This window comes from Monodelphis domestica, chromosome 4 (assembly GCF_027887165.1).
Source record: "Monodelphis domestica isolate mMonDom1 chromosome 4, mMonDom1.pri, whole genome shotgun sequence".
NCBI lineage: Eukaryota > Metazoa > Chordata > Mammalia > Didelphimorphia > Didelphidae > Monodelphis > Monodelphis domestica.
In genome coordinates, this window is record NC_077230.1 from 351,985,117 (window position 1) to 352,011,638 (window position 26,522).

The 26,522-nt window shown below is 33.4% G+C and overlaps 2 protein-coding genes across 2 annotated transcripts; both read right to left on the reverse strand.

Annotated features, from left to right (window-relative positions):
- Positions 1–2,332: 2,332 nt before the first annotated feature.
- LOC100618610 (olfactory receptor 51F2-like) lies at positions 2,333–3,298 on the reverse strand. The gene has a single exon (XM_003340970.3). It carries the CDS (start codon positions 3,296–3,298, stop codon positions 2,333–2,335), a length of 966 nt encoding a protein of 321 aa, XP_003341018.1.
- A 16,025-nt stretch (positions 3,299–19,323) lies between these two features.
- LOC100019745 (olfactory receptor 51F1-like) lies at positions 19,324–21,598 on the reverse strand. Its single transcript, XM_001372464.4, has one exon. It carries the CDS (start codon positions 21,128–21,130, stop codon positions 20,165–20,167), a length of 966 nt encoding a protein of 321 aa, XP_001372501.4. The 5' UTR covers positions 21,131–21,598; the 3' UTR covers positions 19,324–20,164.
- Positions 21,599–26,522: the final 4,924 nt, after the last annotated feature.

Below are 26,522 nucleotides of genomic sequence, written 5' to 3' on the forward strand. Positions count from 1 at the left end.
AAAGACTTTGACAAAATACAACACCCATTCCTAATGAAAGCACTAGAAAGTATAGGAATAGAAGGGCCTTTCCTAAAAATAATAAACAGTATATATCTAAAACCATCAGGAAGCATCATCTGCAATGAGAATAAATTAGAAGCATTCCTAATAAGATCAGGAGTGAAACAAGGATGTCCATTATCACCTCTATTATTTAACATTGTACTAGAAACACTAGCAGTAGCAATTAGAGAAGAAAAAGTAATTGAAGGTATTAAAATTGGCAGTGAGGAGACCAAGCTATGACTCTTTGCAGATGATATGATTGTCTATTTAAAGAATCCTAGAGTATCAACTAAAAAGCTAGTGAAAATAATAAAAAACTTTAGCAAAGTTGCAGGATACAAAACAAACACACACAAATCATCAGCATTTCTATATATTTCCAACACATCTCAGAAGCAAGAGAAAGAAAGAGAAATTCCATTTAAAATCCCACAAGATAATATAAAATACTTAGAAATCTATCTACCATGAGAAACACAGGAACTATGTGAACACAACTACAAAACACTTTCTACACAATTAAAACTAGTTCTAAATTGGAAAAACATGAATTGCTTATGGGTAGGATGAGCTAACATAATAAAAAATGACAATCCTACCCAAACTTATTTACTTATTTAGTGCCATAACCATCAAACTACCAAGAAACTTTTTTTACTGAATTATTAAAAAAAAAACCGTAGCAAAGTTAATTTGGAAGAACAAAAGATCAAGAATATCAAGGGAAATAATGAAAAAAAAATGTGAAGGAAGGTGGCCGAGGGAGTACCAGATCTTAAACTGTACTATAGAGCAGTGGTCATCAAAACAATATGGTACTGGCTAACAGATATGAGGGAGGAATAGTGGAATAGACTTAGGGTAAGTGACCTCAGCAAGACAGTCTATGATAAACCCAAAGATCCCAGTTTTTGGAACCAAAATTCACTATTTGACAAAAACTACTGGGAAAATTGGAAGACAGTATGAGAGAGATTAAGTTTAGATCAGCATCTCACACCCTACAGCAACATAAACTCAGAATGGGTGAATGACTTGAATATAAAGAAGGAAACTATAAGCATATTAGGTGAACACAAAACAGTATACTTGTCAGCTCTTTGGGAAAGGAATGATTTTAAGACCAAGCAAGAGTTAGAAAAAATTACAAAATGTAAAATAAATAATTTTGATTACATTAAATTAAAGTGTTTGTACAAACAAAATAAATGAATGAAAATTATTATTTTTCTAATTTTCAGGTAATTCAGTCACTCCCTCCCTTCCCCACACCATAGAAGGCATCATTTGGCAAATAATTATGTATATGCAAATTATTTCTTTTATTGTTTTAATTTCTTAGTTCATATTCTAGATGTATACATTCACAAATTATTTTTCAAATATTAAATCTGTAGCTATATATAATATTCACTTCTTTTCCATATTTGTGAGAAATGTAGAAAGTTTTCTGAAATATTTTGAAAGTTTTCAGGAATCCAAATTATTTTTAATTATTTTTTAAACTATTCTCTCTATACATAACTTTTCTCTAGCATTTATTGTATGATTGTCTAATTTATGGGGGAAATTCCTTCATCATTCTTTTTTATGCCATTCTGAACTTGTGAAATAGTTCTGTCTTTCTAAGATTTATTTTTATAGATTTTCTTCAGTCATTTCTTAAGGGTTAATTTCATTACTTTCCAGGTTTTAGATTTCTTAGACTTAATGCCTTATCTTTTTTTTTTTTGATAATTTTGCTAATTTTAGCCCTAAATTCTGTTTCTTATTCATTTTATCATTCATGTCTTCAGAAAATTCTAGCTCTGCCTCTGGGTTAAAGGTATTTTTCTATTGCTAGCTTTTTAGTTTACTAGTATTAATTTTTTAATAAAATATTTTCATGAATTTTTTATGATTTTTCTTTGAAGAGTTTTATATGTGTTTTAAGGTTCTATTGCATATTAAGATTATTTTGCAGCCCCCTACCACTCTATAAATAAATGAATGAATGGAATTAATTAATAACATTTATTATATCTGCTGTGTTCCAATAATGTATTTCAAAAATTATTTCCATGACATTTATGTAGAAGTTTTTTTTCCTTAACTGTATATTAATTAGATTTACTTTCCTCATCCTCTATAATTTTCTAATAGTACCTATAAAGCTGAGGTTGAAGATAGAAGTTAATATTATGATTCATAAACAAAGGTGAATTATTCACTTTAAAAGATCATCACAGAGACGAGCCCAGGATAGCTGTTAAGCTCTACCATTCTTCCTCAGCTACAAATTCACTCAAAATTGAGATACATTTGATCTACTTTCCATTTTTCTGAAAATTTTACAGATGACTTTGCGAATCTGCTTAGTTTTAATGCTATAGATAATTGGATTGAGAACAGGGGGCAGAAGGAGAAAGGCATTGGACATCATAGTGTGAACAAATGGGGGTGCTTTGTGACCCCACCTATGGACACTGGACAGACTGATAAGTGGTATATAGAAGATGGAAATGGCACCAATATGAGAAACACAAGTGTTAAAGCCTTTCTGGCGTTCGTGTGGGGATGCAATGCTAAGCAAAGAATGAATGATTAGAACATAAGAAAGGATGATCAAAGGAGCATCTAAGCCAAATGTTAATAATATTGCAATTAATCCATATATGCTATTAAGCCTGGTGTTTGAACAAGAGTGTTTTATCACATCAGGGTGGTAACAATAAGAATGTGAAAGTATATTATTTTTACAGAATGATAGGCGTTTAAGAAGCAGGAGCACTGGAGTCATAACAACAGAACCTCTAAGTATCATCATCAGTCCAAACTGAATAATCCTGATTGGAGTTAGGATTGTGCTATATCTGAGAGGGTCACAAATAGCAATAAAACGGTCAAAAGACATGGCTAAGAGCACTGAAGATTCCATGATGGTGAGAAAATGGATGAAAAATAATTGACTGATGCAAGAATCTAAAGTGATCTCTTGGGCATTGAACCAGAAGACACCCAAGGTGGTTGGCAGAGTAGATAGGGATAAGCAGATGTCAGTGGTTGACAACATGAAGAGAAAATAATACATTGGCTCATGTAGACTCTGCTCAGTAATAATGACAAATAGGATCATGCTGTTTCCTGAGAGAGCAATGACATAGAGACAGCAAAAGGGAATAGAAACCCAGATATGAATATCTTCCAATCCCGGAATTCCTGTTAGAAAGAAGGTCAGTGATAATGTTGTGCTATTTGTCAAAGCCACCATGGTCAGTTGAGGAGGTAATGTTCAAATGAAAATGTTCCCAGCCTGCAAAAGAAAAAAAAAATATGGATATTTATCACAGTCCTGATATAATTCTTCAGCTTTTTCTTAGTTCTCTCTCTATATGCTTTATGCTAACCTTGTTTTCCCCTTCACCTTTCTAGAGTCATAAATGGAATAGGTTTCAAAGAAAATTCTGCCTCACTTGTCTAATTTCGTTTTAATTAATTTTTTAAAAATCATGTTAGTTTCTTATACAATTAATTTTTGTAACACTGGAATTAAGAAGAGTATTATGATTTCAAAGGCGATTCAGGTGATGATGATGATGACAATGATAAGGGCAATCATGATTTTGATGTCAGTAGAGGTGATAATGGATTATTGTTTTTACTTCCACATTCCATGACTAAAGAATGACATCAAAAAAACTAAGTAGCATTTAAAGAATGCTTCCGTTTGACTTACAATTAGATATTTGTGTTCTTGTGATAAAATTAGTGGGTGAGCATCAAACTTGATGAGTACATCTTTTCCTGAGACTCAAAGAAATAGGGTGTTATAGATCTGTAGGTTAGAGTTATTCAAAACCATTATATAATGGGAACATTGGAGAAAATTATAATTATGTTCTATTTTCAGAGGAAAGCAAGGTAAAATGAAACAGATTTAAAAGTGTAAAAGCCAATACTTCACCTACTGAAAAAATAGATAACATCTTATCAGTTATAGGCAAGAGCTTTCTACCATATTTTATTTTGTTTTGCTTTGTTTTGTGATGCTGTTGTTGTTGTGTATATGTGTATTCATATGTGAATAATAGCCTTAGTTACAAGTCATATCACATTTTATTTCTGGACAACATGTGGCAAATTTGAGAAGTAACTTCAGTTCAAAATCTATATTAGATGAAACAAGAAGTAAACTTAAGTATTTGTCAAAATATAGGGATAAAAAATGTCAAAGGACCCAATCAAGGCCACTGAAAGTCTTTAAATGAAAATAGCAGAAATTCTACCTAGAGAAAGAAAATTTTCACAACTAATTAAACTATAGTTAGGTTAAGAATGTTTGATGGACAAATGTCAAATTTATATATTATAAATATTGTCCTCAAGACTAAAAAATACAAGATGAAATAGAATGTGAACTAGATAATTATTATAGAAAATATTTGTATTTAATTATGATTATAACAGTTATGACAAATATGTGATATTTTAAATAAATATTGCAATAAAAAATACTTGATCTGTAAGCTACATGGTATAATTCTTTCTCAAATTTAGAGATGAAACAGTAAAAAATGGAATAGTGTAGAAACACAGTGAAATCCATATCATTCCCATCATTTTGGAGTTGAATTTTTAGTTATTTAAATAGAACCAAGCTTTTTAATTAGTAGTAGCCATTTCCCAACCACATGGCCTGCACTCTGTTCATTCTACATTTCTTACTACCACTAGAATGTGGAAGCTGACCTGGAACTATGTACAACACTAGGTAAACTTCCATCAAATATTATGTGGAATCAATCATCATCATTTCTTGGGTTATGTCCAAACCATGTCACCCTCCCCTATCTAGCTCTCCTTCATGTGTTTTCTTCTTCATTAAAATGTAGTCTCCTTGAGGGTAGAGATTTTGTTATTGTATTTATATACCCAGTAATTATCAGAGTATCTGAAACATAGTAAATATTAGATAAATGCTTTTTCATTCATTCATTTTCATTTATGTTACTGGAATTTAGCAAAGATAATTTTGATGAGTTAAAAAAATTGAATTTTCATTTATTCATTTTCATTTATGTTACTGGAATTTAGCAAAGATAATTTTGATGAGTTTAAAAAATTGAATTATCATGAGATAAATGGGTTTTGGTAGTTAATTTTAACTTAAGTTTACTTAATTTACTTAACAAGTTTAACTTAAGTTAAACTTAACTACCAAAATCCATTTATCTCATGATCTTGTAGCTTTATATGGATCATAGACGCTTACTAAGTTGTTATTTCCTTGAACATTAAATACAAAAGAATAATAGCAGATGGGGAACTTTTCCCCAAACTGTTTAAACTTCTATCTATTAACCTAGTATCAATAAAAGCACGATTATATTACACAATGCTTTAAACTTTTGAAAGTGCTTTGAAAATTATTTTCTCTTTTAATTTGACAACAAATATCTGAGATAAAAGTTAACGATATCATATCACTATTTCCAAATGAGGAAACAGTCTCAGTGATGTGAAATAATTTTTCTGTTTTCACATAGTTTTCAATTTATAGACTAGATTTGAATTCAGTTCTTTCCCAAATTCAAGTATTTAGATGGCTGTCATGTAGAAAATGGATTCACCTTATTCATCTTTTACCCAGAACAATTAGAAAAGAAATCAAAGAAGCAGATTTTTCTACATTATTATTATTAATCTTAATGTCAACAAATATTAAGATCACCATATATAGTTAGGGGTTCCTGTTGTTTTTATTGAATATTGTGAAAAATTTTAGTTGTTTGGGGGGACAGTGATAGAATTTGGTTTCTAGGAAAGAAAAACTTGGTTGGAGTGGTCTGGGAAAAGACATTATAGACAATAATTAAATAAATGGGGCTGATTAGTTTTTAGCAGGAACATGATAGCAGTCTTCAAATGTCAGGAGACTGGCCATATAAATAAAGGAGAAGGGTGGTTTTGTGTGATTCCAGAGAGTAGGAATCAGATTAAAAATATCTATATCTATCCACATATACATCTATATACATATAAATACACATATATGTATAAGTATATATTTTACTTGATTTTCTCTTAAATTTACATTTTTATAAATGTTTTACACAAATGTCTTTCAAGTAACACTTTAGTGGTGTCATACTAAAATAATAACAATAATTTCAGGCACTATATAGACTTAGAAAACAACAAATTGAAGTTATTTATGATGTATTATAATTTAATTTATTTTGTTAAACATTTCCCAATTACATTTTAATCTGGCTTAGCCCTAACTCAGTTTTGTTAGAACTGAAGGCTACCAATTTAACAACTATTATTATAACATTTCTATTTATTCTGAGGTTTCAGACAACTTTTGAAGGTCTGGATTTAAGTAAGGTCACATTTTGGATTCTGATTTGAACTCCAGAGCTCTTCATTGCTTAGTGGCAGCTAGGTGGCAGTGAATAGAGCACTGGATTTGTAGTCAGGAATATTGGAGTTTGAATATGACCTCAGATTCTTGCTAGCTGTGTGACCCCAGGCAAGTTCTTTAAGTTCCCTCAATGTTAAAATGGAGTCTATAACAATATCTATCTCCCAGGATTGTTTTGAATATCAAATGAGACAATATTTATAAAGCACTTTTATAGTGCATGGCACATAGTAGGTACTTAAATGCTTATTTCCTTTTCTCATTGTACAAAACATATATTAGAGTATATATAATACCATTTTATATTATGTTATGGAGAATGGGATCTGTAGACATATTTATATCCCCTAAGATACAGAAGATTCCAGTTGTATAGGCTCCAGCATTCTTCCTTTAGGAAAGGAAATTGCATGAGATTTCTAAGTATAGACTGTTTCCCTTAGAAGATCATTCAATTCTCTTAGTTTTTTGTGTGCATTAGCCAAAGCCAAAGAAGTCTTTTGAACAGCAATAGAACTAGAAACCTTAACAAGAGTTCCCAAAGTCATGGCATAGCTATGCATGGAGCTTCTCCTTCTGACTCATTTAGGTGAGAAGAGACTGGGAGAATTGTAGCTAGCAGGGTATAAGGGATTCTAATTGTTATACAGGAATCTCTCAAAATTGCTGGTCTTAGAAACAGCAGTTTGGTCCTAATCCAACATTTTCTGAGTTGGTGGAGGAGAATGGCAAGAAAGAACAATGCTAAACCCATACTTCCAACTTTTACCCCAAAACAACTTCCAGATGTGAGACCAGTTCTCCTATTTCCTTACTAATCAATTTTCCTCTCTCCAATCCCTCTTAGATCTGTTCCTTATACTTACCAATCTGCTTCATGAGGGAGAAACCACACTGACTTCCTCACATAGCCCCAGTCAGAGATAGAAATGAGTGTGGCTTCAAAGCCTAGAAGCTTTATCTTAAAGCAAAAGAAAATTCTCAGGAGAGGGTGCCTCTGAGGAGAGAAGCTGAGGTGATTTGTCAGTTTAATAGGATTTTCCCATCCGATTGTCTATGGACAACTTTATTGTCTTCCTTATTGTCTGAGGCATCTTGTGTTTCTTCTGTTTGTGGCTCTCTTCTACTGTGTCCGTGTGTGAGAGAGGAATAACTTAGATTATTACTACTACTAGAAAGTAAATATTAATAAAAATAATAACTCACATTTTAATAAATTTATAATAATAATATATTATAATATTAGTGATAGTCTCTCGGTGACCGAGAATGACTAATATTATAATATAATAATAAATTTAATAAATAAAAAACTAAAATCTTGTTATTGTTGTTTGACATCATTAATCTATCTAGCAAATAAATTATACCAGAGTAATTTTTCTTTTCTTTTAATAAAACCCTTACCTTCTACCTTGTAAACAATTCTTTGTATTTGTACCAAGATAAAAGAGTGATAAAAGGTAGATGATGGAAGTGACTTCCCTGGTCTTACACAGATAGGAAGAGTCTGAGGCGAGATTTGGACCTAGGACCTCCCGTCTCTGGGCCTTGCTCATAATTCACTGAGCTACCTGGTTGTCCCCAACCAGAGTAATTTCTAAAATGTGATATCTGCTATAATCATCATGAATAAAAACATTTTCTCACAATATTTGACAAAAAATATGACCAAAAAATCAGATTCACACAGAGCAACACACAAAGAAGTTGTTGATAGGGTAAGAATCACAGTAGGAAATTTGGAGCTATTACAGAATACTTTAATATTCATTTAAAATGTGAACAGATTTGTATGTGTGCACATGTACTATAAGCATGTGTCTCCACAATATATATACATGCATATACACCTATGTGCCTATGTGTATGTGCACAATATACATGTTATCTAGTTTAAATTGTTATATGCATTATATTAATACTATATTATATTAATGTAATATTATATCTCATTTAATTTATATCTTATAAATATATAAATTAGATAAATGAACCCTAATTGTAGCCAGAATAATAGAATATATAGGAAAATTCTTTTCTACTGAAATCCACTACCAATATAGCAACATTTAGAATATTTGTTATCAAATGTGCCTTTTCTCTAGGATAATAATTTAATCTCATTATGATCTTTCTTAGCCTTAACTCTAAGAATAAAATATAATTAAGGATAGTTTTCAAAATAAATATTTAGAATCAAATTAGCTATTCATCACTTGAAGTTTATTGATAATCCTGAGCTACCTGTTTCCTTTAAAAAATAAATTGAACTTCTCATTCATCTCCTGAAATTTTTATGCAATGATAATAAAGCTTCATCTGTATGCTATAGAAGTATAATTCTCCATGTGAAGCAAAGAAGATATTGAAGGCTTTGAAACTGAATATGAAATTCACACTATGCCAATAGATCAAAGTGACACCTAAAAATACCTTGGTAGACATTAAATATTTTAAATATTTTATCCCTCTAATTTCATTTGATAACATTATTAAATAAAAGTATTAAAATTATGAGGCCTAAAATGTCTCTTTCCATTCCTCTTCCTGGGATGGTAAGCATTTTGATTTGGATTCTACATATATGATCATGCAAAACATAGTTCCATATTGGTCATGTTGTGAAAGCATATTCCTATAAAAGCAAAATTCCAAAATTAAAAACACACAGAAATGAAATAAAGTGGAAACTGGTATATTTTCATCTGTCTTCAGTATCCATTAATCAGTTTTTTCTCTGGAAGCAGATAGCATTTTTTTCATAAATCCCTCAGAATTGTCTTGAATCACTGTGTTGCTCAGAATAGCCCAGTCATTCACAAATGATCACTGTACAATGCTATTGTTACTGGGTACTCCTGTACACCTCACTCTGTATTAGTTCATATAAGTCTTTCAAAGATTTTTCTGAAATCATTCTGTTCATCATATCTCATAGGGTAAATAATATTCCATTACAATTATATATAGCAATTTGTTCAGTCATTCCTCAATTGATAGACATCTATTCAGTTTCCAGTTCTTTGCCATTCAGTAGACCTACTGAGGAAAAAAGGATTTAGTTTTATCTCGTAAGAGACCTGCTGGCATTCTGAAATTGAAGCTGAAATAGAAAGATATGTACAATCTGGGGGCTTCACAGAGGGCTGCATCTCTCTGATATTCCTTACAAGAATGTGGCTCTAAAGTTGACTGCAACTTTACTTATTGACTTATATGTCTTTATGTTGCTACCGGTTGCTTGGATAGTTTGCATTATAAGGCTTCCTTGCCCTGAAAAGGAAAAAAAAAAGCTTTTATACCCTCAAAGAGGATTAAAATGATTTATCCTATCTGTGTCAAGGAACAGTGCTACAAAGTGGGAGGTGACAAGTAATTAATTTTAAAGTCCCCACTCAAGAGGGAGAAGAATGCCCTAGAGAGAATATTGTAGATATTTATATTGAAAATCTCAGTCACATTAAAATATATTTTAGAGACAAGTTGATTTAGATGATTTTCCTTTGTCTTAACAATTCCACAGCCAAAGCCAGGGAAATGCTCACCTTCCCTTTAGCCTTGCACCAACCTTACGTCTATGTCACCAAGTCCCACTCACTACCATATGTACTTTCTTACATCTCTGATCATTACATTTACTTTGCTTTGTCTTGCAAGTTACACTGTGCTTATCTTTTAATCTATGGATTTTACTGTTTGGTACCATTCATCTTTAATACCTAATTGTTATTGATCCTGCTTCTCAGAAGTAGAATGAAAAACAATGTCTTGATCTGGAAATTGACCTCCAAAGTTTCCTCAATTGTGTAGACCAACATTTCATCCAAATACTGAAATAAGGTCAAAATGGGTTTAGACATAAAGATTTCAATATAAAGTGTGATGTCATTGGCAAATTAGGGGTACATGGAAGATGTTTCCTGTCAGATTTATGGATAATGTCAGAATTTATGATAAAACAAGAGATAGAGAACATTATAAGATGGAAAAAATAATTCTGATTTATTAAAATAGAATAGTTCTGCCCAAACAAAACCAATGCAAGCAAGATTAGAAGGAAAGCAGGAAACTAGGAGTACATTTATGAAGAGGGATTTATAGTGAGGTTCTCTGATAAAGGCTTCATTTTTCAAAAATATAAATGATGGGGTAAAAATTAAAAGAATATGTGTCATTCCTCAGTAGATAAATGTTCAAGGGATATCAGCAGGTGGTTTCAGAAATTAGAGTTATACAAAAATGCTATAAATCATTATGTAAATGAAAACAACTATGATGTATTACTACACATCAATTAAATTGGCTAATATGACAGAAAGGAACATAACAAACTTTGGAGGGGATGTGGAAAAATTGAAACACTAATGTACTATTGTTGGAGTTTTGAACTGATCTAACCATTCTGAAGAACAATTTGGAACTATGCCCAAAAGGTTATAAAACTATGCATACCTTTTGACTCAGCAGTTCCATTGTCTGTATCCAAAAGAGATAAAAGGAAAATGAAACGATGAAGTGGGCAAAATAATTATAGCAGTTGTTTTTGTGGGTAGTAGCAAAGAATTGAAAATTGAGGGGATACTTATCATTTGAGAAATAGCTGAATAAGGTGTGGAATATGATTGTGAAAGAATACTATTGTATTATGAGAAATGACAGGAAGGATGTTTTCAGAAAAGCCTAGTAAAACCTAAATGGATATAAAATGAAATGTGGAGAATCAGGAGAACATTGTATACAGTCACAACAATCTTATGTGATGATCAACTGTGAATAACTAGGTATTCTCAGGAATAGAGATCCAAGATAATTCCAAAGGACTTATGATTAAAAAGAAATGCTATCCACTTCCAGAGAAAGAACTAGGGGTATCAGGTTATGGATTGAAGTATACTTTTGTTACTTTATTATTCTTGTATTTTTCATCTGTATTTTCTTATGCAATATGGATAATAATAAGTGTTTTCTCCTGACTGCACATGTATCATCTACCTCAAGTTGCTTGTCTTCTCAAGGAGAAGGGAGAGAAGGGAGGGAGGGATAATATTTCAAACTAAAAATTAAAAAGAATAAGTGTAATTTCTCTTTACATGTAACTTAGAAACTAAATTAAATTTAAGTGTAAAAAGTCATAAATTTCTCCAAAATGTGAAAAAACCATACTCTCCAAATTCAGTTTTTGATCTATTTCAGAAGTCCAAACACCATGTCACTTGCATGGCTTTGTTCTACAACTCTCTCCCCCCACCTGAAACAAAAAAAAAAAAAGGTACTTAAAGAAATTAATTAGGAAAGAACAAATGGAACAGAAAAAAATACATAGCCAAAAAAATCTTTATGTAAAGTACAAACCATAATATTTTAGGATTTGTTTCCAAACTATATTAGTGAATGAAATTTCACATAATTGGTTGGAATATATAATTGATATAATTACTTGACAATCCAGCAAGAAACACTTATTGAGATTCTGTTATCAGGTACTCTTTTCAGATGCTGGGGATACAAATACAAAGAATGAAGCAAATCTTTTCCTCAAGAAGCTTATATCCTATTAAATGAGACAATAAGTACATATATTTAAACACACAAAGAGCTACCTTCACTCTTATGGAAGACAACCTTCGTAAACTAAATTAATTTGAAAAAAATGCATTGAAATGGAGCTTGAAGCTATTTAAAATCTTTACTTTTATCAAAAATGAAGAACAAAAATTTTATTGACCTGACCAAAGTTATAGAGATTGTAAGCAGTGTAACCCCAGCCCTATTATCATATAATCAATTTTCTTTCCAATATATCATCCTGTCTTCACTGGCAAGGTTCTTCATATGCTTATTATGGGTAACATTTTGTTATCTGAAAGAAGTTGTAAAATATAACAAGATTAAGGCCATACAAAGGAAAAGGGTAAAAGCCCACACGGAAAATCTGGGAGATGACTGATAAATGAATGGAAAGACATAGATAGATAGATAGATAGATAGATAGATAGATAGATAGATAGATAGATAGATAGTGTAAAGATTAAAATTTAGGGGAGACTGAGGCAGGTAGAAATTAGTTTCTCTCTGCAAGGAGTATTATATTTTTTAGAGGTTTATTAAGGATTAAGGATTAAAGAATATACAAGTAAGAAAAAAACACATGCCTAGGCCAGAGGCCTAGACAAGACCTCACCTACATTATGGAAAGAGCCACGTCTGCTCCAAAACGGAAGTCCAAAAAGAGAGAAGAGCTCAAAAGCCTTTGCAATCAGCTTAAGTACCTTCTCAATCTAGCCCACCTCAGAATTCCGTGAGATTACAAAGCATTTTGGGGAAGTGGAGCAAGGACTTGTGGGGATTGAAGTCCAGAGTTCAAATATCAATTTTACAATAGATAGATAGATAGATAATCATTCAATCCCTATTAATGACATGGTTAATCTGCTTTGTAGAGAGAAAATTTTACAATACATTGAATGAAGTCAAATTCCCCCAACACAGTAACTTTCAATCCCTTTTTTCATGCCCATATAATCTCCCAATTTAAAAAAATAATCGATTGATATGAACCTATAAGAAAGTATATAGTAGAATTTTCAAGAATCTTTCCTTGGTTAGTTGAGCTACTAAGGATTTGGATAACAGTATGGATCAAATGACTGTCAAAGAAGAAAATTAAACATTTATTAAATACCTAAATTTGGGATCTAAATAGAAACTTAACTGACACCATATGACCAAATGGGTTTAAGAATAGGAAAGCTAATAAAGACAAGTATGTTCTACACTTAGGCTAAAAATATCAATTGTATAAATAGGATGTATAAATGTATATTGTATAAATTGTATAAATAAAAAGTCTTGACTTCAAAGCAATTTGAATGAAAAGCATCATCAAGTTTTAGTGAAATGCAAAGTCAATGTGAATCCACAGTGTGAAATGACAGCCCAAACTCTCTCTCAAAAAAAATATTCTTAATTACTGCCTCTAATATGTCCTTACTCTGAAACAGTTATAAAGCCTCTCAATACTTTATTTTCATTATCTGTTAAAAGGCAGTAAGGTTAACAATTGTACTTCCTTCTCCACAGAATCAGAATATTTAGGGCAAGAGATATCATGGCCCTCGTTGCCACCTCCTTTGTTCAGCCATATTTTCATATTGTATTAAATTCTGTAACAATATGTGGAGAAGCATAATAATAAACTGGAAAGTATATCCAGAAAACAACCAAGATGGCAAAATGACTTGCTAAAGGATGAGTTTAAAGGACTTGATTAAGACTTTTAATCTGTAGAAAAAAGGCATTACTCTTTATCTAATCATATTTTAATCTTATCTTCCCTCCTCTCCCTTAGACTTTGAGTTAACTTCTGAAGCAATTAGACAGCTTATCGTATAGAGCATCAGTTCTAGAGTCAGGAAGATGAGTTCAAATCCAATCCCAGATACTAACTGTGTGAACCTGGGTAAATCACAACCTCTTTGGGTTCTGTCAACTATGAAATTAGGATAATATAAAGCACCTATTTGCAGAGTTGCTATGAGAAACTAATGAGAGGGCAGTGATAAAATATTTAACATTTTGTACAGAGGAAGCTTGCTCATTTATAATTTGGACTAAGAGATTGCAAAAGTCTTGTCTAATTTGTGGGTGTTCAGTGTAAGCTCCAAAATTACCATGCTTTTCTTGTTTACCATTCACATAATAAGAGTTTGTAAATGTTGGAGAAAAATGAAGATAGGAGTGCTTTGATCTCATGACTCAGGTTGGATCAAAGATTCACAAATAAATGATATTCAAGAAGCTAGGGTAAGCATGATCTTTGTTATTTTTATTACAGAAAGCTCAGGGGGATGGGGAAGCACACACACTATATGGCAACTCAGAAATACAGAGCTTTTACCCATACAGGGCCAGACTTACTCCTATGAGGGAGTCAGGTACAGGGGAAAAATCTCCACTTGCAATACACTCTAAGGAATAAATTTTATACATTAAAGGTGGGCTTCGTTGACAAGAGGTAATCAATACAAATAATGGGGGTGGGGTTGACATTTCTAATCAGAGCTGGAGGAGTTGGAAAAATTCCTTGAAAAGTTTTCTATTACTAGATTAAAATGGAGGAACTTTCTAATCAAAACAAGACATTGGCTGATAATCTGAATTAGAGGTCCTGGAAATGATCCATCAGCCAGAACCTCATCCAATAAGAATCCATGATTATTTATATGTTTAACAGTGTCAGAATGAGAGAAGCCACTGGAAAATATGGCCTGTCATTGCTTATATGTTTATAATTATTAGAATCAGTCTAAGTAATTCAATATTTGCATTTATCATTTACCATAGACTAACACTTACTATAACATTAATTAATAGGTTTTAAAAAAATCATAATTATTCAAGATTCAAAGAGAAAAAATAGTTTTTAAATAATGATTAAAAATTTTCTATAGAACAATTCACATTCTTTCCATGACTATGCCTCTCCTGTGTGCCTAACTTTTTTCTTGGGGGAATATAGCCAACCCTCCCAAGGAAATCAGATATAAACACTTTGGGGATTTTATCCAGGCACATCACATTCTTTTTTTTTTTTAATTTTTAGAACTTTTTAAAATTTAAGTTAATTTATTTAGTCAATTTAAAACATTATTCCTTGGTTTTATTATTTCCCTTCCTCTCATCCCCCCACCTTTCCCACAGCTGACACTCAATTTCATTGGGTATTACATGTGTCCTTGATCAGAACCTATTTCGATGTTGTTGGTGTTTGCACTAGGATGTTCATTTAGTCTACATCCCCAACCATATCCCTTTGACCCATGTAATCAAGCAGTTGCTTTTCTTCTGTGTTTCTGCTCCCACAGTTTTTCCTATGAATGTGGATAGTGTTTGTTTTTTTTGTATATCCCTCTGAGTTGTTCAGGGTCACTGCATTGCCACTAATGGAGGAGTCCATTACATTTGATTGTACCACAGTGTATCAGTCTCTATGTTCAATGTTCTTCTGGCTCTGCTCCTTTCACTCTGCATCAATTCCTGGAGGTCATTCCAGTTTGCATGGAATTCCTCCACTTTATTATTCCTTTGAGCACAGTAGTATTCCATCACCAACATATACCACAATTTGTTCAGCTATTGCCAAATTGAAGGACATCCCCTTGTTTTGCCACCACAAAGAGTGCAGCTATGAATATTTTTGTACATGTCTTTTTCCTTATTATCTCTTTTGGGTCCAAACCCAGCAGTGCTATGGCTGGATCAAAGGGCAGACAGTCCTTTATTGCCCTTTGGGCATAGTTCCAAATTGCCCTCCAGAATGGTTGGATCAATTCACAACTCCACGAGCAATGCATTAATGTCTGAACTTTGTCACATCCCCTCCAGCATTCATTACTTTCCTTTGCTATCATGTTAGCCAATCTGCTAGGTGTGAGGTGATACCTCAAGAGTTGTTTTGATTTGTATTTCTCTGATTATAAATGATTTACAACCCTTTTTCATGTGCTTATTAATAGTTTTGATTTCTTTAAATGAAAATTGCCTATTCATGTCCCTTGCCCATTTATCAATTGGAGAATGGCTTGATTTTTATACAATTGGTTTAGCTCTTTATAAATTTGACTAATTAGACCTTTGTCAGAGGTTTTTGTTATGACGATTGTTTCCCAATTTGTTGCTTCCCTTCTAATTTTGGTTACATTGGTTTTGTTTGTACAAAAAAAACTTTTTAATTTGATGTAATCAAAATTATGTATTTTACATTTTGTTATTTTTTTCTAGCTCTTGCTTGGTTTTAAAGTCTTTTCTTTCCCAAAGATCTGACATGTATACTGTTCTGTGTTCACCTAATTTGCTTATAGTTTCAGGCACATCACATTCTGGGAGGAAATAGGAAGCCAGATACAAGCAAATTTGTATACACATCATTCTTATCCATCTTACTTGATTCCCCACTTCAGTGCTTGTAGCCCTGAGTTGTCAGGAGCATATCATTTTTCTCATCCTTTTGCTTCATGTCTTCTTCTTCAACTTGGTCACTAGACTTCATCATACTCTCAACTTCCATTGACTCAAGCAGTGGTATATATATATGTATATATATATATATCCCCTTATACATTGGAAATAAGCAACTAAATTAAATTAAACAAACTAAGGCCAACTTAAAGAATACAGAATAGTTGTGTTCAAAATTTGAACATTTTAAATCAACAAACTTCTAATCTAGCTAGTTCTGACTAATAATGCTTCTTGGAATGATGGGCCTATGGTCATCTAACCAACTCCTCAGCCTGGCCCTGATTAAAGTATCTTTATATTATTTAAGAAGAAAGAAAACCTATGAACAGATCTCATGGACTTCAGTATAACATGACTTTCATATCTTTTACATTTCCATTTGGTCTCAATTTTGACTTTTTCCTAAAGTTCAGCATGTAAGCTCAATGGTTTTAAGACTCTTTCTCATTCTCATTAAATCTTCTTTGTTGTCCACATTCTCAAGGTCTAGACCCCTTTCCCAAGGGCAGTAGAATGCCCTGTATTTATATCCTGTCTCCAAGCATGTTTGTATGCTGTGACAAGGAAATCACTTTAAAAGACTGATATATATTAATTTAAAGTCGCCAAGGAATTCAGCTATGTAATTCCTTAATGAAAACTCAAGTCAGCAGTCAACCTTTTATGGAGTTTAATTACAAACAGGAGGAAGAAAGGTATTAGAGAGAGAGAGAGAGAGAGAGAGAGAGAGAGAGAGAGAGAGAGAGAGAGAGAGAGAGAGAGAAAGGAAAGAGAAGGGAATAGGGCTTAAATACCCTCTCTGTTTAGACTGGGCCAAAAGGCTCTAGCCCTTAGATAGCTGAGGCAAAGAAAAGAGATCAGTCCCTATCACTCATGTGACCAAAATGGAGAAACAGTCTCAGGGGCCTCCACCTCCAGCTTCCTTCAGAGCAAAACTTCTCAGAACACAACCTCTCAGAGCCAAAACCTCTCCAACCAACCACCCTTAGTCCTCAGACCCCGCTATCTTTAAGGAAGCCTCCCCTCAGTTCTCACATCTACCAATCACTGTCCATGTCTTCCCTGTGCCAATGGTGACTCTACCTTAACCCAGGACCGCCCAGAGGTCTGTGGCTTTGCACATGTCTGTTGAAGGTCATATTCTCAAATAATTAAATCTTGATCCTTTGCTACAGCCCTTCCTAAATCCTGTTACCCTGAGTAGGGTGGAGATTGGAATAATTAAATTTTGATCTATGCTGCAGCCCTTTCCATTGTTCAGCAAAAGGTTTCTGCCTAAAGTAATCTTAAGAAGGGAGGAGGAGGAACCTCCCTTGCCAATGGGGTTCACATTCCAATGGTGAAATTTCCAACATTCACAAGACTAAGAAATTTTAAGGTTTACAATGCCAAGTACTTGTTCATAATAATAAAACAATAATCCATACAATTCTAACTAGCAGTGAGTGAAGATCTATTTCCCAACTAGAAGAAACTTAGTTCCCCTCTCCCCTGAGAATGTCCTTCTATTCTTGGCTCTCCACTATTTTATCATAATAACCTTCTTTGCCTGGAATTTAAGTTGGCTGAAATTAGAGTTGTTTCTTGAAACAAACATCCCTAAGACATTTTACCCTCATTGATCTGACATCTTAAAACACAATGTATCTAACATACTTAAGGCTGCCCTAACTGTCCTATGAATCATGTGTAGTGGGAAAAATCCTAGATTTGAATTGGGAAGAGACATGAGTTTTAATCCTGCCCCCAATACTTGCTAGCTGCTTTACAATGTCAGTTAATCTCTCTGGCTTCATTTTTGTCATCCATAAAATTGGTACAAAAGTACTTATACATCCTAATTTACATGGTGGTTTTAATAAAAGCTCTATAGGTATGTGAATTATTTTTAGGTTTTTTTTCTGTTTCATGTTTTAATCTATGTCCCCTGCTTAGTTCTGAGTTCCCCCATTGGAAGAGATAAAGCCAAAAGGACCCTCGTCACCATTTTAACCCTTGCACTCATAACATGTTGCTCTCAGTCTCTTAAGGAATTTATTCCAATTGATCTTTCTCATCTTTCTTTTCCCCTACCCAACATGTATGTACAAAAAAACACTATATGATGAATGTTTTCTACATGCATATGTTTAGAGTTAAAAAATATCAGTAATAGAAAATTAAGAACTCAGTCTTTTTCCTGATCTGCTAGTCCAAGTTTTATGACTTCTCCAACCCAGTCTAGGAAACTTATCTTCTGTTCTCTTCTCTTCTCCCTGTAAGGCTCAAGGTCATCTTTTTTGTGTGTTCTTCTGGAATATATTCAAGACCATGATAGGGGTATCTTCCTCTAAATAATCTTATCCTCCTTCCACCCACCCCCCTGGATCCATTACACCTTAAAAAAGGAATTGCATTAATGACATTTCTTATTTTTAAAAATTTTATTTTGAAAAGAAAAGAAAAGAAAAAAAGAGGAAAAATTCTTCAATCTGTACTCCAACTCCATCAGTTACCTGTGGAAGTGAGACTTACTTTTCATCAAATGTCCTTTGGAATTGTGATGGATCATTGCATTGATCCAAATTGCTGATTGGTCATTGTTTTTTCTTAATAGATTATCGTGATAATATTGCTGTTACTGTATACATTTTTCTTCAATTTCTGTTCATTCACTTTGCAAATAGCCTTTCAATATAGAACAGTATTCAGCCTCATTCTTAGTACAATCTTTACAGGTGTATGAGATACTATAAAATATTTAAGAACTTTGCTTATACTGGCAAGTTCAAAACTTTCTAGCATTCTATGGAGGATGGATTTATTTTTTTTCTTTTTTCTTATTTTTTGAAGTCAGTTTTGTTTTATTGTCCACTTACAGAGTTAAATCTCTCTATATATTTTTCTGGTTCAAATTCACTTTCCATCAGTTTCTACAAATCCCATATTTCTCTGAATTTCTTGTTTTCATTGTTTCTTATGGAGAGATAACATCCCATTACATTTTTATATCAATTTTTATTGTATGATTCTCCCAAAAGTGGACAGGCATTTTGTTTCCAGTTCTTTGCTTCTATAAAAACTTTCTGTCGGATTACTGTGAGATTATTATACAATAGTTTTAGCTAAAAATGCATTTTAATATTTATTTTTCTTTTCCATTAATAAGCTTTTGCTTTTGCTGTAAAGAAACCTAGAGAAATTTTCAGTGCTGCTCCACTCTCTTTTTCTTCTTAAACTTGAATTTTGGTTTAGGAATGAGACCCATAGAGGATAAATTTCCAAAGGTTCACAATCACCCTTTCAGGGGTGCCAAACATTTGATTTTTATTGCTGTGCATAGGAGACTCCAAACTAATATTTATTAAGTTCATGTTTTCTGAATGAATTAACCATCACTAAATTTACACATTTCCTTTTTTTGGAACCAAATTGACAAATATTTGAAAGATTTTGGATTCCAATTATATCTAAGTTTGTTTTTCTTTTTCTGCTAATGTGGTCTCTTTTCCATAACCCTTCATCTCATAAGCCTCTTTGAGGTTGAATTTATTTTAGTTAAATCCCATGATTCCATGATCATGATCTATAAATCTGGGATCCAAGTTAAAGTTATTTGTTTGAAGAAGACCATTAGTCCCCATCCAAATAACTTTATATTTGTCCTTTTTCCCATAGGAGCTCACTTACAGTTCTGTTGGTTCAGTTTTAATAGCCTTTCTTCAGAAAAACCTTGAGGATAGCCCTTCGAATCTGTTTGGTCTTCACACTATAGATAATTGGGTTTAGCACAGGGGGCAGAAGGAGGAAAGCATTAGACATCAAAGTGTGAACAAATGGAGGTGCTTTCTTTCCCCACCTATGAACAGCAGAGAGTCCAATGAGGGGAATGTAGAAAACAGCCACAGCGCCTATATGGGAGATGCAAGTGCTAAATGCCTTGTATCGTTCCTCTGGGGATGCGATGTTGAGCACAGAATGAAGGATCAACACATAAGAGAGGCCAATCAAAGGAGCATCCAAACCAGAGGTAGAAAGGAGAGCAAAAAGTCCATAGATGCTGTTGACCCTGATATTAGAGCAGGAACATTTGATCACATCAGGATGGTAACAATAGGAGTGAGAGAGAATATTATCCCTACAGAAAGAAAGACGATTAAGAAGGAGAAGGAGGGGAATCACAACCAGAATTCCTCTTCCCATAATTATGAGTCCAATCTGGATGATTCTGGTTGGAGTGAGGATAGTGGTATACCTCAGAGGGTTACATATAGCAATGTAGCGGTCAAAGGCCATAGCCAAGAGCACTGATGACTCCATGACCGTAAGGAAATGAATGAAGAACATTTGGCTAATACAGGCATTCCAACCAATTTCCTGAATATTAAAACAGAGAACACCTAGAGTAGTGGGCATAGTGGAGAGGGACAGGCACATGTCAGTGACTGATAGCATAGAGAGCAAATAGTACATGGGTTCATGAAGGCTTTGATTGGTGAGGATGACAAACAAGATCATGCTATTCCCAGAGATGGCAATGGCATAGAGGAAGCAGAAGGGTATAGAAACCCATAAGTGGGAAGCTTCCAGGCCAGGAATTCCTGTTAGCAGAAATGTCAAAGATATGATTGTAGTATTTGGCAAAAGCAACAAGATGGATTGAGGAGGCATCATTCAAATGGAAAAGATTCCAACCTGCAATAGTAAAGAGAATGGTAGGAACATAAGGATACTGATGGCAAATACCTGAATATTCCACAAAGGGTACTACTAAGCTACCAACTTCTGCCTTCTTTTCATACTCCAATTCAACCACCAGCAGAAAATAGTCAGAAAGCATGTTAATGAATATTATCCACTTAGGTATACCTGTGATGGTGCTCATGAAGAAAGAGTCAGAAAATGGAAACATGGGTTGAACATTGTGAAGATTTGACCATAAGTGGAGAAGCTAAGAAAATTAAGGGAATTTTAAAATGGGAAATAAAATGACTGAGGAAGCAAACTAAGCTGCGTTCAAATATTTAAAGGGATATCATTTCAATAAAGAAAGATTTATTCTGCTTAACTCCAGATGGAAGTACCAGAAGCATGAGGAGAAAAGACCAAAGAGGACTTCTGTACTATCATATCATACATTTTACATCCCTCAGCATGATGGTTCTCTAAAAATGATCATGAAAATTACTCTTATTTACAGAGCATGTTTGAGGATTTCTGTTCTTTTAATTTAGACTTTTGATTCCACTGTTATGTTAGCAAAATGATACAGATTGCCTCAAATAATAGCAATAGTAATATTTATTCTAAATAGGAAATTTAATCAAATTATTTCTATGTTTTCTTTCAACATTTAGAGTCTACAATTGTGTTATTACAACATTTACCTTATTCTGTAGTCACATCCAAAAATTTCAACTATCCAAAGTATGGCCAGAAATAAGGAAATTGGAAACAGTAAACTCTGGGCCACAAAAGTGAATGTCAAAAAATCCCTGCATTGTGGCTTTTAAGCTTTAATAATAGAATTAAATACAGTCAATCATTCAGAGCCTAATTATTATTATTTATGTAAAACTTAATTAGCTTTGTTATCTCACTTTCAAATTCATAATAATTCATGAACAGCAAATTAAAAGGCAGAAAGTATATTGGAGTTCTGATAAAGGAAGGAACCTTGTGAATTATGGAAATGAAAACTGACAACCCAATAATGAGGATGAAAAAAATTAAAAGTTAGAAAGCAGAAAAGAATTTAAAAAGAGACCATTAAGAGTTGTGTAATGTAAGGTAAATCAGTTTTACACATGTATATGACAACCCAGTACAGGAATAATGCTTTAGAATTTTCAAAACGTATGATAAGTTTTCTGATTAGGATCTTCAATGTAGAAGGATGAAAAAAAATAGAGAAAGAGAGAGAAAGAAAGAAAGAATGAGAGATAAAAAGTAGAAAAAGAAAGAAAAAGAGAAAAAAGAAGCAAAGAAAGTAAAAAGGAAATTTTAACAGTAGATATTATTACATCTATAGGGTAACTTAATGCTATCTCATGAAATGACATTCAAACCCTTCACCTTGCTGGAAGACTCAAGTTAGAGAGGTCAAGTGATTTACTCAGTGATTTGTGGCACATAAAAGAAAAATGGAAAGTTCAATTAAGTTAAGATGCATAAAAATCTTGGCTTCCTGAATATCCATAAAAGCCAGAGTCTCAGATTAAACTGAGGCAAATGAAAGGATTTAATGCTCTCCCATTTGATAGACTGAATATATGAAGTCAAAAAACTCACTACTTGATTCTTCAATAGTTTTGTTTCTCCATTGCTGACCCCATCAATTCTTGGGACATAGGAATCTATTACAGGCTATTCTATCACTAATCTGACAGAAGATAGCCAAACTTTCCTTCAGAGTACACAATGGAGATCCATTTTATGGGACATCTTACAGGCAATCAATCCATCAATCAGTAAGCATAAATTAAATGCTTGCTATCTCCCAGGCACTGTGGTAAGCACTTTTTGAGGATACAAAAAAAAGCTCCCCCTTCCCCACAAAAATAAATAAAGAAAACATACATAGTTTGTCATAGTTTAAGTTATAAGCTTTAGAGACAGAGAAATGGGATTTATTTAAATTCTTCAATTTCAATCCTTAAATACTAAGTAATTTAAGTCAGGTAACTTTACACCTCAAATCATTAGGTTTTTTTTCTCTTTAAAACAGACCCAATGACAGACTACCTAGCTGCAAGGATTATGGGAAGGAAAATTAGTTAGCAATAGAAAAATTTCTTCTAGTTTTTATGAAGGAAACCATGAAATTGGATTTAATTAAATTGAAAGTATCTCTTAAGCCAATAATGTGCTGCAGGTACTATGCTAGCAATGTAAAGTGGATATTTAGGGGCAAGTAGATAGCAGAATGGATAGAGCAACAGGTCTGGTGCCTGCAGGACTTGGAATCAAATCTGGCCTCAGACATTTCCTATGAATGTGACCCTGGGCAAGTCACAACCCCAATTGCCCTGCCCTTATGGCTCTTCTGCTTTAGAACAGATGCTTAGTATCAATACTAAGACAGAAGGTAAGAGTTAAAAAAAAAGTTGGTTGGACGTTGGTTACTTTGGGGATTCATCTGTGTTGTTCAGAGAGGGTCAAGAGTCATCTGATAGTACAACCCCATATCCCACGCATCAGATTTTTCTCAAATATCCCTCTGTTTTTCTGACATCCAGCCAGAATATGGGGAAGGCATTTATGGTCTCTCTCTATAGTTAGCCTCTTGGGTTAAGGTTATCTCTCACCCTTCCTCCCCTATAGTGCTAAGCTTGATATTTACCTGGCTTCTTCATGAAGAAAAAAAATCTTACTTGTCTTTGCAAAGGTTCACACAGAGAAGAATTGGAAGTAACTCCCAATGAGAGGAACTTTATCCTAAGGCAGGTGAGAGTCTACCTGCTGCTCTCCAAAGCCCTTGAGATAGGAACCTCTGGAGAGAAAAGGTAGGAAGGAGAAAATATGAATTAATTTCCTAGATGTCACAAGAATAATTTTCCCTGTTATCTGTGACTGTCCCTTGACAGCATATCCCTGGAGCCAGTATATTCCCTGCAATGCAAGAGGGGGAAAATATTGTAAATGTAATGGTAAGGGACATCTTTTAGAATGATTTGACCAAATGGTGTTGTTTCCTAAATGACCAAGGAATATGATAAGACAATAAAAGGATTTTCAATTGTCCAAATAAAATGATAAATCTATATAAGACTTTTCTTAAACCTCATTTAAAAAAAAAAAGTAAAGTAGTAGGAAATAGGATTTGAGTAAGAATGATTTCCTCTGATTGAAATGTGAAAACATTACCATGGGGACATTTGACCATTTCTTTAATAGTCCAGAGATTTTTGTTAGCTTTTTCCTGATTTCTAGAGAGTTAAAATTTTTAGGATCTGAGTAAATTTAAAAAAAATTAACTCCTACCTTCTATCTTAGAATCAATAGTAAGTATTGGTTTCAAAGTAGAAGAGAGTAGGGATTGTACAAATTGGGTCAAGTGATTTACTCTGGATCAAACAACTAGGAAGATTTTGAGGACAGATTTTAACTCAGGAACCTCCCATCCCTAGGAATGGCTCTCTATCCACCGAGTCACCTAGTTGTCCCTAAATATTTTTATAATAATTGAAGTATAGACTCAGCACCAGGGTGATTTAGTGACCACATGAGATTGAGCATCTAGGCATAAATGAGGGAAGGACAGAGTAGGAACAATAATTCTGAAGGAATCTAGAGCCAGGAGAGACATGCTGCTTATTCAGCTTGGAGAGTTCAGCTATGGGGAGCAGAGCTTAGCCAAGACTGCTATTTTGAACAGAGAAGAGATAATTCTGGAGAAATAAAGAATTTCAGACTTGGAAGAAACCTCGGTGATCAGCCAGTCCAAATATTATCTGAAGTCAAAACAGAGTGGGAAAGGCCAAAGGATAAAAGAAGCAGTTTAGGTAGCAAGAGAGTTAAGATTAAAAGTTGATATTCTTAAGAATTTCAAGAGAAGATAGAGACATTGATTTCTGAGGGTTCTCTAAATATCATATTACTCCTAAGATAACATGCTTAAACTCAATAGATCTGTATGATTGCTGAAATGGTCAATCATTTTGGAAAAGAAGTAGTTTTTATTCCTTTTAAATGTCTTCCCCCAAAGTATATTTCTTCCTTGGTGAGTAGCAAGAGGAATGAGAATTTATATTTTAAGAGAATTAAATATTTTAAGTGAGGTGGTAAAGTTCATACAATCATGGAATCCCAGAGTGGAAGGAATCATATAGTTCAACATAAACTGTAATCACCTTTAACTCAATAAATTGTTTCATTTGAACTTGAACACTTAAGGATAACAGCAAGGTAAAGTGTGTTGAGGGTAGATTTATCAGTGTAGTGTAGGTCTTTCTGGAGGCAATGATATATGGAGATCTGTTGGAATAATTTTCATGTTTAACTTAGAGAAAAAGAGAGGTGTGGAGGCATAATTGGCATTTAATATTTTAAGAACATAATGAGAGGGAAAGATTAGATTAGTTTTTCACCTAAAATATAGAAACAGAGGAAATTTATTTTTAATTGAAGGTTTTTATTTAATTAATTAATTTAGAACATTTTTCCATGGTTACATGATTCATGCTCTTTTCCTCCCCTAATCCCCCCCCCCCCACACACCCCATAGCCAAAGCACAGTTCCACTGGGTTTTACATGTATCATTGATCAAGACCTATTTCCATATTATTGGCACTAGGGTGATCCTTTAGAGTCTACATCCCCAATCATATCCTCATCAACCCATGTGATCAAGCAGTTATTCTTCTCCTGTGCTTCTACTCCCACAGTTCTTTCTCTAGAAGTGGATAGTGTTCTTTCTTGTAAGTCCCTCAGAATTGTCCTGGATCATTGCATTGCTGCTAGTAGAGAAGTCCATTACATTCTATTGTACCACAGTATATAAGTCACTGTGTAAAATGTTCTCCTGGTTCTGCTCCTTTCACTCTGTATCAATTCTTGGAGGTCATTTCAGTTCACATGGAATTCCTTTAGTTCATTATTTCTTTGAGCACAACAGTATTGCATCACCAACCGTACCGCAGTTTGTTCAGCCATTCCCCAATTGGAGGGCATCCCCTTTCCAATTTCTTGCCACCACAAAGAGTGAGACTTTAAATATCTTTGTACAAGTCTTTTTTCCCTATGATCTCTTTGGGGTATAAACCCAGCAATAGTATGGCTTTTAAGGGCAGAAGTCTTTTAAAGCCCTTTGGGCATAGTTCCAAATTGCCATCCAGAATGATTGGTTCAATTCACAACTCTACCAGCAATATATTAATGTCCCAGATTTGCCACATCCCCTCCAACATTTATTACTTTCCTTTGTTGTCATCATGTTAGTTAATCTGCTAGGTATGAAGTGGTACCTCAGAGTTGTTTTGATTTGCATTTCTCTAATTATAAGATATTTAGAATACTTATTCATGTGCTTATTGATAGTTTTGATTTCTTTATCTGAAAATTGCC

What these genes read in the sequence shown, in the direction of transcription:
- LOC100618610 (XM_003340970.3), bottom strand. Translation starts at nt 3,298, where the DNA reads ATGGTGGCTTTGACAAATAGCACAACATTATCACTGACCTTCTTTCTA.
- LOC100019745 (XM_001372464.4), bottom strand. Translation starts at nt 21,130, where the DNA reads ATGATGCCTCCTCAATCCATCTTGTTGCTTTTGCCAAATACTACAATC.